Source organism: Numenius arquata, chromosome 1, assembly GCF_964106895.1.
Source record: "Numenius arquata chromosome 1, bNumArq3.hap1.1, whole genome shotgun sequence".
Classification (NCBI taxonomy): Eukaryota; Metazoa; Chordata; class Aves; order Charadriiformes; family Scolopacidae; genus Numenius; species Numenius arquata.
In genome coordinates, this window is record NC_133576.1 from 56,695,610 (window position 1) to 56,709,530 (window position 13,921).

Sequence of the window (13,921 nt, forward strand, 5' to 3'; positions counted from 1 at the left end):
CCCTTTGAAGGAGATGAAATGCAATAGTGTAGACAATATGAAAATTAGGGAAGATTTTTTTTTTTTTGGCTGTTTACTGTCTTAGCCATTTAGGATGCCCAGAGAGAATGTAGGACCTCTGTCATGGAAGCTTTTTAAGAAAAATTTAAACACAGGCTTCTTAGTATGGCTGAATTTATTCAGAACAGATTATATGGTCTTTATAGCCTTACCTTCTGTAACTTGCATAGGTTTTAGAAAGACAAGCTTGGGAACTAAGACAATTAATAGAAGATAAAATGGAGATGGTAGGTGAAAAGTTGTTTTGGACCAACTGTCTTTTAACATTTAGGCCTTAATCTTTGTGCTGATGTTTTGTCTCTGGTCCTTATCAGAAAATGTGATGTAGATGGACCTGGCTGACTGTCAGGGTGTGAGTACAGTGGTATGAAATGTAGCGTTCAATATTTACGCTAGCAAAAGCTGTGCCTAGCTAATATTGTAGTTTCTGTCATTAGAAATATCTCTGATAGTAGTACTTTATGCTATGTATGGTTTGACAGCAGCGTCTGATGTTGGCTTGGCCTGCTAGCCCAAGGTTAATATTTTAAGGACATGGTAGATTGTTTTCTCTATGTCTCTTAGTCACTTGAGTGCTTCTATAGATGACTTATCACTCAGAAACATTGGTGTGAAATACAGCTGGTGAAAGAAGTTGGCATGATAGTTTGTCTATGATACATCAATCTGAAGGACCATCTACTCTAGCAGGCTTTCTCCAGCAGTGGCTGAAAACAGATGTGTGAAAAATGAGAGAGGTTTGTAGAAGTATTCCTAATACCTGGCTGTGTACAATCCAGCAATCCAGCACCTTCCAAGCCCAGAATAATACTTTTATGCTGAGTACCTCCTGGATGAGCTTGATCTATTTTGTTCAGTTATATTTTGGTGCCATCTGAACTTTTAGCACCAACAACATCCTGTAGTAAGGAGTTCGGTACTTGAGTATACGTTCTGTGGAAAGGGAGGTATCTTTTTTCTTGCTGGTAGTTTCATTTGTTGTCTTTGTGTTCTTGTACTGAAGTAGATTCTTGTACTTCCAGTACTTGTACAGGAAGAGACAGTAAATAGTCATTCATTGCCTTCTTCATATCCATCTACCTTTTGTAGACCTATATTCTAGCTTCCCTCAGCTATCTGTATTCCAAACTTGTCAAATCCTGTCCTGTTTCATTTTTCCTTTTTGTGGGATCACTTTAATTCCTTTGATCACCCTTGTTCTTCTGTACTGTTTCCAGCTATGGCATTTTTGAGCCACTGGAACCAGAAGTACACATGGTATTTAAGACCTAGTGGCATTGTGGTGGTTTCTGGTTTGTTTTGTTTTCTGTTCCTTCTATAATTATTCGTGAATTGGTATTTGGGATTTTTTGACTACTACTGAGCAATGAACTAGTACTGTCATAGAAATATTTATTTTAATTCCAAGATGACATTTTTGAATACATCAGCTAATAGCCCATCATTGGTCACAGAACTGGATAATTTTGAATTACTTGACATTTAATTTAATCTGTTACTTCCTCTGCTGAGCAACTGCTCAGCTTTACAAGATCTTTTTGTACATCTTTACTGGCTCAAATAATTGTTCAGCAGTTGCCATCTCATGCTTTACTCTGTCCTCAATCATATATGAATCAAATGGAACAAGCCCAAGCAGAGACCTCATCAAGATTTCTCTAGAGTCTTCTCTCAGCTGTGGAAACATGTCTGGTTATTCCTGGCCACTGTGTTTTTTTCCAAGAAATTCTTTAGAAGGATCACAAAGATCTTCCCTTGTATCCATTGCCAGCTAAGGATTTTTTTTAAGAAGCTGTGGTGTGAGATCTTGTCAAGTGCAATTTCACAGACTACATCAATTTACTTTCCATTGTCTGCTTGCTTATTGACTCCTTAAAAAAACCTAATACTAGATTTGTGAGATGTGACTTTTTTCTACAAAAGCTGTGATTTTGTTCTCCTGCAACACATTATATTTATCTTTGGGTTCACTACCTCTGTTCTGTAGAAGAGTTTTTAGCAACTTGGCCAGTACAAACATCAGATGCCCTGTCCATAGCTAGCTGCATAGTGTTGGTTGGCATCGCATTAACCACCTTTAAATCTCTGAACTTGAGGACAAACTTGCACAGCACTATCAGTAGGTTGGACATCTCATTTTTTTGCTTTCCTTAAAACTCCTAAGTGCTGTATGTCCTCCCAACCCTCTACTGTTTGTTTTGTTTCCATTTCCTGACCTCTACTACGTGTACTTTATGTCAGAGAACTTGTTTCAAATCCTGTGAAGAGACCTTCTCATATGGGAACTAATGCAATGAGCTTCCTTGGAGTGTGTATGAATGAAAAAACCCATTCAATCTTGTTGCTTTGGTATTATCTTCTGTGTTTGCTCATTCTGAAATTTGATCATCTGTTGGGTCCGTGTAACTTCTGCTTTTGATAGCCTTTAAAAAGGCTTTTTAAATTTTGATATCTTTTGAATGTTTTTCTATTAATTCTTTTTCTAGGCCAAACATATTATGCTTTTCTATTTAGCCACCATAGATGGTAGTTTTTATTTTACTCAATTGGATAATAGAAAGCTGTTACTATGCCTAAGAATATTCTTGTATTGCACTGTAGCTAGTTGTATCTGATGGTTATGATTGAAGTAGATGGCAGATGACTGGAGATTGTCAGAGCAGTTTTGTTTTGCTGTTTCTATATAAATTCATTTTACTGTTTAGTCATTACATGTAAATGGCAATTACTTAGGCAAGTTACCTTTTTATTTATAAGAGAAATAAAACCTTTTCCATAATAGAGAGAAAACAAAAGAACAACTGTGGACAAGCCATTGATTTCACCATAAAGTAGTATCTATCATTTAGATATGAACAGCATCTGGAGAAGGATCAGTTTCTATATATCCCTGATCCTCACAGTCTTATGAAGCTGGATCTTTGATGCATAAAAGGGGTGGAAGGACTCATGAAGAAGGAACAGCTTTCTGTGTTCTACAGAAGAGAATTATAACCAAAGGAAGGTCATGTGGTAATCTAAATAAAAACAGTGATACGCTGTAGCTTTTATCCTTAGTCCCCTTCCTTCTGTCTGTTTGTCGTCTCCCCTCCCCTTCCGCATTGTGTGTCACCTCATCGCTTTTCTCCCAATTCTGTGCATTTATTGTCAGTGAGAGCAATCTTCTTTCATTATGCTAATCAGCCTGTGATGTTAAAGGTCTCCTTCAAAAGCTGTCTGTAGCAATAAGAGTAGTACAGGCTCAAGCAGAGATTAAAAAGTATCTTATTTGTCTGGTTTATGATTTCTTAGTTTAGTTTTATTTACTTTTCAGATGTACTCTCATTATTACTTTGCGCAGATTTTTCCAAGTGAGCTACTGGAGGTGCACTTCTCTGCGATAATGAAATGATGTCAAAATAGCTGTGCTGTATTTTCAGCTGTGTTGTTCACAAATGTGTAACATCAGTATAAACATAAGTACTACTCTATAACATTTGCAGATGAAATGAAAGAAGTGTTGAAATATTTGACAGAGCTACAGTTAGATCTGTGGAAAGCCTCTGTGTTGTTTAAAGTAGCCAAAAAAAAAACCAAACCCAGATAAGCATGGTAATTCTTAAGTTTCATTAAAGAAAGAAACAAATATTGAAATGGTACAATTTTGTACTGCTAGAAGTTTCATTTTTCTCTCAGTGCAGCCAGCTTCTTCTCACAAGCAGGTCACAGTAGTTAAATCAGGCACGTACAGCAAGCAGATTTATGCTGTCTTCAGAATTGTACATGAAAAACTCCTCAGTGCTTCTGGCTAAAATCTGATTTGCCACATTCTCTCACATGTTAAGCTTTTTTTATATGGTATTAATGTTTCTTGGCATCTTGCAGCAAGGCCTAGATGGAGCTGCTACGGGGCGGTAATCACTTGAGAAAAAATAAAGGTTTTGCCTTTCCCAAAGCTGTGACCTTACTGTAAGTCTGGTTTCCTCACAATCTTACCATGTTTATTTATAAGGTAGTGGTAATTTTCTTTGAAGATGGAAGTACTCTAACACGTGTATATTTGACTGTTACATGGAAAATAATTTTTTACTTTCTTTTCTTCAGGTCTTGTGGATACTAACGTCAGCAGTGGTTGTGTTGCCCAACTAGTGGATGGGATTGAGTGGATTTTTTTTCCAAATCTGTGTTAGTACTTATAAGCTATGTTAAGAATATCAGTGCTGTCATTCAGATATGGAGACAAAACAAATTGTGGCATTGCACTAACCATGCTCTGCATTTCTTTTTGTCTTCCTCTGAAGCTTGTTGCATTTTCTTGCTTCATTTTGGGCCCACCTTTCATCCTGCTGATGCTATTTGGGGAAAAATAGTGGTAAAACCTGGGCAGAATCAGTAATGATGGGGTGAAGAATCAGGATGTTAAAACTCTTAGCTGTTGTGTAGAGCTAGGCTTTGCCAGGCTTATTGACAAATTAATCATCAGCACACCTAAAGTGTCTTAAGGTAACTCAAGTTTGTGCTGCTTTGATAGTTTATCGGGTATTTACTTGCTCTCTTCTTTCTCAGCTTATCAACAAAATACTTTTTTTTTCACTTTTGTTATAGCAGAAGCTAAAATCTAGAAAGAGGAAAATTTCAAGCCATGATGTCCATGTCTTGCCAAGGTGGATGGATGTTGAAGCTTCCAAGTGCAGTGTTGCTTTTTAGACAGCAAAATGATGACTTATAACTGATTTTGTATCACAGCAACATATTAATTAGTATCTCGTATCTACCTCTTCAGCAGAAATGCAGTAATCCAAACACAGATAGAAAGAGGTGGCATGTGTTACAGATACTTATGCTTTTGTATGGTGCTCTTGTTCAATTGAGACATAAGGACATAAATTTTTATAATCCTTGGCAGTAAGCTGTTTTGAAAAATTGCTAATCTTTTCCACCTCCTCTCCCAGTTGTCAAAACCATCATGATAATAACTTACTGTATTAAGAAAGGTTAATTTTATAGTTTAAATCCTGAGCTAGAACTCAGAAGGTATGTTTTCATTACTTCCACTGTGGAATGTTCACATGGATTTAGGGTAAGTTGCTAAATCTCTTTGCCTTATTTTTTTTTAATCCATAGATGAGAGAAGGGTTAGGTTTTTATATTCTCAGAAGAGCATTTGGCTTGCATTTCAGTGAAGGCATAGGAACAATACCACAGTACAAACAGAATCATCTCTGTCTTGAAATAAATGCTGGTTTAAACACTGCATTACTGTTTCTACTGTCCTAATTGGCACCTTCACCTGAGGTAGCAATGCTCTGTTCACAGAATGTTTGGCAAAATGGGCCCCTACCTTGCTTTGTGTAATTTTAGTTCAGCTTTTTAAAGTCTTGTCTTGTAATTGCTGCTCTGTGACACTAACTGAATGGTAGATTTCTAATATTTAAATATGACAAATCTGAACCTATTTTCCCCTTGCTTTCCATAAAAACATAGAGTGAAACCATCGCTGTGGATTATCTGAGGGAATTTTACTAATTAGAATTGCATGAGAATTCAGGCTTCTGAGCTGTCATCTGCCCCAGCCCCTTCCCAAGTGCTGGAGTTTTCAAGTAGCTTCAGATTTCATTGTTGTCTTAAACATCTGACTTATTCTGGCAAGAGATGTTGGGGCCAAATTTTGCAGTCCTGCATGTGTCTGGGCAGTTTGCTCGCATTAGCAAGCAGAATTTGGCTCTCATCTGAAGTCTAATCTTTCATGTCCTTCTCATGCAAATGAGCTCAGTTGACTCCAGTGGATCTGCTTGTGCGAATGAGGGCTCAGTTGTGGCAATGCGTCTTTCGGCTGTGAGTTTCAAGATGATACTGGGTTTGGTGTTTCTCTTACATATGTTGGATGCACAGTTTATAGGTGTTGGATTCTCATAGAATGGTTTTGAGGAAAAAATGAGAATGTTTTGAGTGAGCAGTAATTGAAAGCATGCAAGCTGTTTGCGTGTGGCATGAAGGTAGTCACCTCACTAACATGACAGTATAACTAGAGCTCTGTGAACTTTGAAAACTCCATTTAGTTGCTAACGTTATTATGATTAAGTATGTTTGTGTAGCATGTTCTCTGCTTTTCAGTTATTGAGGACACCAGTACGGTTTTTGGGTGTAGATAAGAGACTTGGGAAGGAATGCCATGCAACGCATCCCACTCCTGAAACTGGAGCAGTGGATATTTGTGTAGAAGAGCAACATGACACAAATGCTTGATTTTGTTTGTGCAAATGAGAAGGCCTTTGTGATGCAAAGCAGCATCCTGAAAAGGCAAATGTGGGTTTTTTGGTTGTAAATATCCCAGCTAAATACTGCAGTAATTGCAAGCAGAGCTTGGCATTTTTCCTCTCTATTCTCTTCATCGTTATATTTTAACAAGTTCTCGTGAGACTATTAAACCGTCTTAGTTTTTGGAACATGTGGCCTGGTGGGGATAACTCTGTCCACAGATGCAGTGGGTTGGCAGCTCGATTTTGCATGTCTTTTCATTTCCCTCCAGATCCTGTGACCCAGCGTAACCTTTGGTCTCCCTCTGAAGGCCGGGGTGAAGGAAGTAAGAGCAGGTGACTGATGATCACTGTCAATACAGCCTGCAGACAATATGGGAATTACTTTAGCAGTCTCCCACTCCCTTGTGCTCCCCCCCCATCCTCTCTTAAATCAACAAATGCAAATAGCAGCCTCCTCATTTGCTGCGGTCTCCGGGAGGCTGCCCAGGCAGCATGGGCTTTGTTGCAGTCCTGCCTATGGAAAAAAGCGGCTTCAGCCCTAGGCAGAAGGAAAAATACCAAATGGGACCTGACCCCCCCTCCCTTAATGGTTAATGCTGCTAATATTTGGTCCTCTGGCGAATACAGGTAGGAAGATGCTGAGACAAGGGTACGTAGTGTGTGTGTTTCAAGAGGGCAGCCTGAAGTGGTTGGAGCTGTTTGCATTGTTATTCTTTGTCCGGTAAATGCCCTTCTGGAAGGGAGTAGGGATTACCCAGTGTCCCGAAACTCATACCTGTGCTCCTAGAACCTGTTGACGTTACAAGTGGCTGTGTATTTAACCGTAGCTGTGTCTTTGCTGTGCGAGAATAGAAATGCAATTGGTAGATTTCAGCATAGGCAGAGGCACAAAGAATTTGTGAACCAACATCTCTTTACAAGTTCATGATTGTTTTTTAAATGCATAGTTGTGTGGCACAGATAAATAAAAATAGCTGCATTTTATGTTGGTGTAAACATAATACAGGGTGCAATATGTAGTACTGTATTGTACAGCATGCAGTTGATACTGTTCTGTCCAGACGTACAGCTTAATGTGAGTTGTCATTCAGCAATTCAGAGACATTAGAGTAATGCTATGCCAGCATTTGGTTAAAATTCTATTCATCTTATTTTAAGCTGTCATTGCATATGAAAATAAGTTTGGCATACATAAATAAAAGGAAGGTGATCACTTTGCACATCCAGAAGGTGGTCCTTCTCAGATACCTAGGGATATCATGTTTGTATTTGATGTATTAAGGTTGCAGCCAGCGATAATGAAGAGATTTCTTCTGAACTGGCATTTAGGAATATTAGATTAGTAACCGAATCAGACAAATAGCAATGTATATAAATGCTCCTGCAGCTTTAAAAATGTGTGTCAGTAGTACTTATATTTTATAAGAAGTCTGTTTGCAGTGTGTATTTCATCTTACAGTGACATTTTCTATTGCAAATACCTTTTAACAGTTAAGTCCTGAATAAAAATTCAGAGTTAGAGTAACAGTTGTAAAGCTAGGTGCTGAACTGTTAAGATGAATATCACTCATAGAGCTAGACATTAAAACTGTTACTGTCTTTAAGTCTGTTCTTTTCTCAAGACCTCATTTCAAATGTATCTTCTAGTTTTATTTCGTGTTTTATTTGCTCACCAGAAATCCTCAATGTACCAATATTTTTGGAAAAGAAATATCCCAAATCCCCAAAAATCCAGGAAATCTATTTAGCAGCCCACTATGCTCCACTTTCAGTCTGCAGTTGCGCTTTGGATCAGACACTGGTGACTGACACAGTCAAAGCCTGCTTGAACCCTACCTTGCAATACTGCTAAGTTGTGTCACATTAAGTTCATAGTATTTAAGGTTAGGGTGAATCATGAAGTTTCATCATCAGGAGGATGCAAAAGGCTGTGGTAGAGGCAGTGTCATACTAGAAAGCCATCTAATTTCAGTCTAAAGACTTCAAATTATTTCAAATACGTTGTGTGTTCCTTTCTCAGACCTCTCACAACAAGGGTTCTTTGATGTCACAAAAATTTCCCATTTTCATCTTCTACTTACCTCTTTCACAGCTTCTGCATCTGTCTGTCAGCAATCAGGCCAATAAAAATAGAATATTTGTTGATCTTTTTGGACTTAGTAATTGGTTTTTGTTGGCTACAGGTACTGCTGTAGTGTGCTGCGGTACATGTTTTCACTGAGGATATGTCATAGAATCATAGGATGGTTAGAGTTGGAAGGGACCTTAAAGATCATCGAGTTCCAACCCCCCTGCCATGGGCAGGGACACCTCCACTAGACCAGGTTGCTCAAAGCCCCATCCAGCCTGGCCTTAAACACTTCCAGGGATGGGGCATCCACGACTTCCCTGGGCAACCTGTTCCAGTGCTTCACTACCCATACAGTAAAGAATTTCCTCCTAATATCTAATCTAAATCTCCCCTCTTCCAATTTAAAACCATTACTCCTTGTCCTGTCACTACATCTCCTGACAAAGAGTCCCTCTCCGGCTCTCCTGTAGGCTCCCTTCAGATATTGGAAGGCTGCTATGAGGTCTCCGCAGAGCCTTCTCTTCTCCAGGCTGAACAACCCCAGCTCTCTCAGCCTGTCTTCATAGGGGAAGTACTCCAGCCCCCTGATCATCTTCGTGGCCCTCCACTGGACCCGTTCCAACAGGTCCATGTCCTTCCTGTGCTGAGGACTCCAAAGCTGGACACAGTATTCCAGGTGGGGTCTCACGAGTGCAGAGTAGCGGGGTAGAATCATCTCCCGTGACCTGCTGGCCACACTTCTCTTGATGCAGCCCAGGATGCGGTTGGCTTTCTGGGCTGCCAGTGTGCACTGCCTGCTCATGTTGAGCTTCTCATCCACAGGTTCTGTGGATCCATAGGTTCTGTTTGACATCCTTCTGGTGTTCTAATCAGTCCAATGTGAAGGGAATTGTTAAAATAAAATCATCATTATTACTTCAGATGGTGAGTGAGTTGGGTGGAAAAGGTTGCTAACTACAAAGTTCAATTAAATCTGTTTACATCTTGCAGCTTCACGTCAGATTATAATATAGTCACATCATACACATGTTGGGTCAGTTTTGTATCGGGTTGGGAGATTCAACATAGAACCAGTTTAGTGTTAAGAATGAATAAAAATGATACTTTGTTTGATTTTTGGAAGTCCTTCTTCCAAATAAAATTTTAAGTCTGGGTGGCAGCAGGTAGAAGAATCTGGGTATAGTCATGTGAACTTAACTTTCTAAACTGACATCTCAGCCAAATGCTCATTAATGATACTTTGCCTATCATCAGTTTCTCTTCTTCAGTGAGATGATTTTCTTCACTGCTCAGAAGGTTTGTAGCTCCCTAGAAGTAGTTGGCATGTCTTGCAATTGTGGAAACTGCCCTCAGAAGTGAACAGATACTTTATGGGCTGTATAATTTGTGAAATATTTTGAAGGCCTTCTTGATGAATGGCACTTTACAAATATTTTATTGTAAAGAAAATTATGGGAAGCCTTTATAAGGTGAGTGGATTAATTGTTTTTTATTTTTATATGAATGTTTTTCTCTTAGGAAAGACCCTCTAAAATAGTGGGTATAGAGAGTTCTCTCTTGGGCTTTATTGAGGTTATATAGTTTTATGCCAACCACTTAAGTTCAAAATATCCAAGTATATTTATTTTACAATATAAATTGTGCACTACATTTTTATTTTTTAAGCCTTTGTTAGAAAAATTACTTTCCATCGTTCATTTTGAGGTTTTCCTCCCCTCCCCTTTTGTTTTTGTTTTTCCTCAGTTTCCATTACAAAGAGCAGTGCAAAAATCCAATCTTCCCCTTCCAAAGTGACCCGGCGTTCAATGCAGTCTCCACAGAAATCTGCTCCAGTACCAGCGCAACGGGGCAGGAAACCAGGTCGGGGCAAACCCCCTGGACAGTCTGCAGTTCCCAAGAAGGGCAGGTCTCCTAAAAATATTCCCTTGACAAAAAGCACCACTCATACTGAAAATCTTAAAACAAGGAAAAAAAGTTTAAAACCTGGAAAAAAGGTTAGTCCTTATCTACTACTTTACTTTATATTGCAAAATTCTGTAGTGAGATTTTTATTATTATTATTATTGTTTAATTTTATGTCTTCAGCCTTCAGGGCTTTAGTGTTTTCAGCAATTGATTGCAAGAAAAAGTTTAGAATAGTTATTCTGGAATATTTCAGTATAAACTTCTGCAGATTATTTTATTCCAGAACAAGATTACAAATTGCCTTATGGGTGAGTTGTTGGTGTTAAAAATTACTATTCTGGAATAGCCATTCCCAGTAAAATTCCAAGAGCCAGGGAGGCCTTTAGGGTTTTCAGTTTGGGTTATTTTGTTACTGAACCATATACATAATTTGCTTAATTTTTTTTATTTTTTTGGTTTGGTTTGGTTTTCTTGCTTGTGTTTACAAACAAAGGATTAGGAACAGTCAGGGCTTTGGTGCAAAATTTAGGCATTTTAAGCTTACAGCTGGATTTGCCAAATGGATCTCTTGGATACCCCCTAATCCTGGACATCTAACATGAAGCAGGAAGCTTCTTTCCAGGCAATATGTTTCTCCAGGTGTGGACCTAATTCTGCCCTGATCTGAAAGATGTGGTGTCTTTCTGCCTTTCTCCCTTCCAAGCTGAGTTAGACCTGGACGGTTGGCAGCTGCCTCCAGCTGCAGCTCCTTTGGAGCTGTTTGACCAGGTACAAACTGGCACTGCTGAAACCCCCCCTTACCACTCCCACCGACACCAACACTGGTGGGTAGACGATCCCAGAATGAGCTAATTCAGGGAGCTAAACTGGTAGACAACTAATGCAGCATCCCTCCCTCATACTGCCTTCTTTGTCTCCTCCACCCCCCAAAAAGGCACAAATGCTGCTGCAAGGAAGGACAGGGTCACAGCAGAGCAGATTTAGGCAAGTCTTGAATTGGCATGGAAGTACAATCTATTTTCTGAGGCTTGTTCACCCACTGCAAGCTGTCAAAGAGGAGTAGCAACCCTGCTATCTCTTTCCCCAGACAAGTTGTGTCTGTCCCTGTCCTCTTCTCTCCTTTGCATTAGCACCTACAGGGGAGTGGGGAGCATTGTTTTCTCTAGGATTTTGGGTTGTGGTTTTTTCCCCCTCCCTTGCCCCCAGGTTTTGAAAAGTTGAAGTTTTGGGTTTTTTCTCCTCTGCCCTGGGTCGCTGTGGGCTATGGGATCTATTGCTAGTGATGTGTGGGAAAGACTGGAGTAATGGCACAGGTGGGACGTCTCTCTTCAGTGATAGAGCTGATCAGTGTAAAGTGCCAGTGAAGTAACATTATTAGAGCATTCCTAGAAGGCTCTAGCACAAAACTGGAAGCAGGCACTTTGTTGAAATGATGACCACAAGGTAAGAAATGATCCTGGGGCCGAGTGCTGTCTCTTCTGCTGCCTGCCCCTTCCAGTTGGATGTCCAAACTGGTAGGCTACTGATGCAAGTGGTCTCCAGCTTTGTCTCTAGCTTCTGGCTTTATACATCTCTGGTGTATAGAAGTGCACAGAGACATAGATTAAAAAAAGAAGAATTTTAAAAGAATTTTTAAAAAAGAGTATAAAGGTGCTCCCACCCAGGCTCAGCTGGTGGATGGGGTGTTCTCCATAAGTCTGGGGGGCTTTAAAGGACAGCATTGAACATAGAACTTTCATATCTTAAGGATGTACTTGGGTATGGCAGGATGTGCACCTTCATATAAGACTTTTGTCCTCTGTGTCTCATGAAAAAGAAATTGAGACACTTTGTGTATCCTTTGAAGAATAGTTGGAGGCATCTTACCTGTAGAGGAGGCTTCTGGGCTCTAAATGCTGGGTGTCTGAAAGTATCTGCTTGGAGCGCTGCGTTTGGCACCTGGTCTGTGTGAGGTACTTGGGGGGATTTGCTTGGGGAATGGGGGTTACTGCTGACACTCCCTGTCTTGAGGCAGTGAATCTGAGATACCTCTGCACATTCCTGATTTCATCTGTGGGACAAGGCAACTAAGAGATTTTTGCAGAATCTAAATTTGATATCTATCTTGGGGAGTTTTACTACATTAACTTTTGCATTAAAAAACTTTAAAAATTAACTCCTTTTGAGAATCCATGGAAGGCTGTTATTGCTTTGGTACATGGTTAAATTGCCAGGATGTTATACATATGTGCAAGCTCTTTGGACTGTGACGCCTGTTAGCATAAGGGTGACGAGAGGAAACGGCTTTGAGGGAGTTCTGCACAGATAGGGTGTATCTGACATGGAGTGCCATACAGCCTGTATACCTCACAATACATAAGCAAATATAATGCAAGTGGTATGTGCCTAGAGATTTGAAAGTGCCTCTTTTTTCTCTTTTTCTTTTTTAAGATCGATCCAAGAAAAGCCTTCCAGCTTTTCAGGCTAAGTAATTGTGCTTCAGGTGTGAGCTGGCTATGTGGTAGTTCAAAACCCGTGTATTTGGGGAGATTGGTCTATGCCTGATAAACTGTAGAGTTGTCTGACTTTCTTTGCCCTTTTATGTTTGTTATGCTGTGATGTTTATCATTGTGCAGGTATTAACTTTCATTATACAGCTAGGAATGTTGAGCTGTTGTGTCATGCATGAGATGCATGTTGGGTTTTGTCTTTGGTTTGTCTGTCATAATGAAGAAGAAATATCTTTACGGCTCTTACATCTCTTTCATTATTTTTGAAAGTACAATTTGCATAACAATGCAAAGAATTCCTTCCAGAATTTCTTGAGGAAGTGCCTTGGTCTGAGCGTGGCTCACACATTTGACCCCACAAGAAGAGTGTTTTTAAGCATCAGGGTAAAGCCTGTGAAGTTGGCCATGTGGTGCCAGACTGTGAGCGGAGCTCTCTGCAGGCGAACGGAGCTGGTGTGCCCTCACAGCTGGCAGGGGCCAGCTGGCGACACCCTGACCAAGCGAGTGTGGTGAGCCCTGCTGGGAACGTGGCCTGCCTCGTGAAAAAACATGGCTTTGGGATCACAGTTTGCTGCTCGTCAGTTTGGGGTTGCAAAATGAGAACCCCGGCTGAGCAAGCATAACATGCTGTATTTGCAAGACGCATGCTCTTTCCTCCTGAAGAAGCAGAAGGTAGGAAACAGCTGGCTAGCCTCGCTATGCTGACGTGTTAGTGTGGAGGGAGTGTTCCTCTGAGTGTTCCTGAGTGTTCCTCCACAGAGTGTTCCTCTGTCTTACAGTTTAGCGTTTGTATTCTGTTTTGATGTCTACATTTCTCCCATTTCCTCCTCTTTCCCCTCAACTCGACCACCCGTATTTTGCAGCGGGGTGACAGACAACTGGGCCTCCAAAGATTCCCTGCTCCAGAGGAGCCTTCAGGAATGTCAGACTTGAGATCAAAAGCTCAAACTTCCCAAGTGCGTTTTTCTTCTCTGTATTAAGCATGGAACGAGACCTTTCTGTCACCCAGTATTAAGATACGTAGGCAATTCCTGACAAGTAATAAATCATTGCTTGGTTCAGTGTCTGACCTGAGCTGCCTTGTCTCATTCACAATGCAATGCCAAGCCTTGGCAGTCTATTCCTTATGTTCATGACGATTCCACCCAGTGCCATAT

General features: G+C 40.2%; 1 protein-coding gene across 1 annotated transcript in view; it reads left to right on the top strand.

Annotated features, from left to right (window-relative positions):
* The window catches only part of SCML2 (Scm polycomb group protein like 2), a 72,603-nt gene that overhangs the window by 41,648 nt on the left and 17,034 nt on the right, over positions 1-13,921 (top strand). Inside the window, exon 8 of the mRNA XM_074169110.1 lies at positions 10,114-10,364. Coding sequence (XP_074025211.1) covers positions 10,114-10,364 — 251 coding nt within the window. The remainder of the gene's footprint in view (positions 1-10,113; positions 10,365-13,921) is intronic.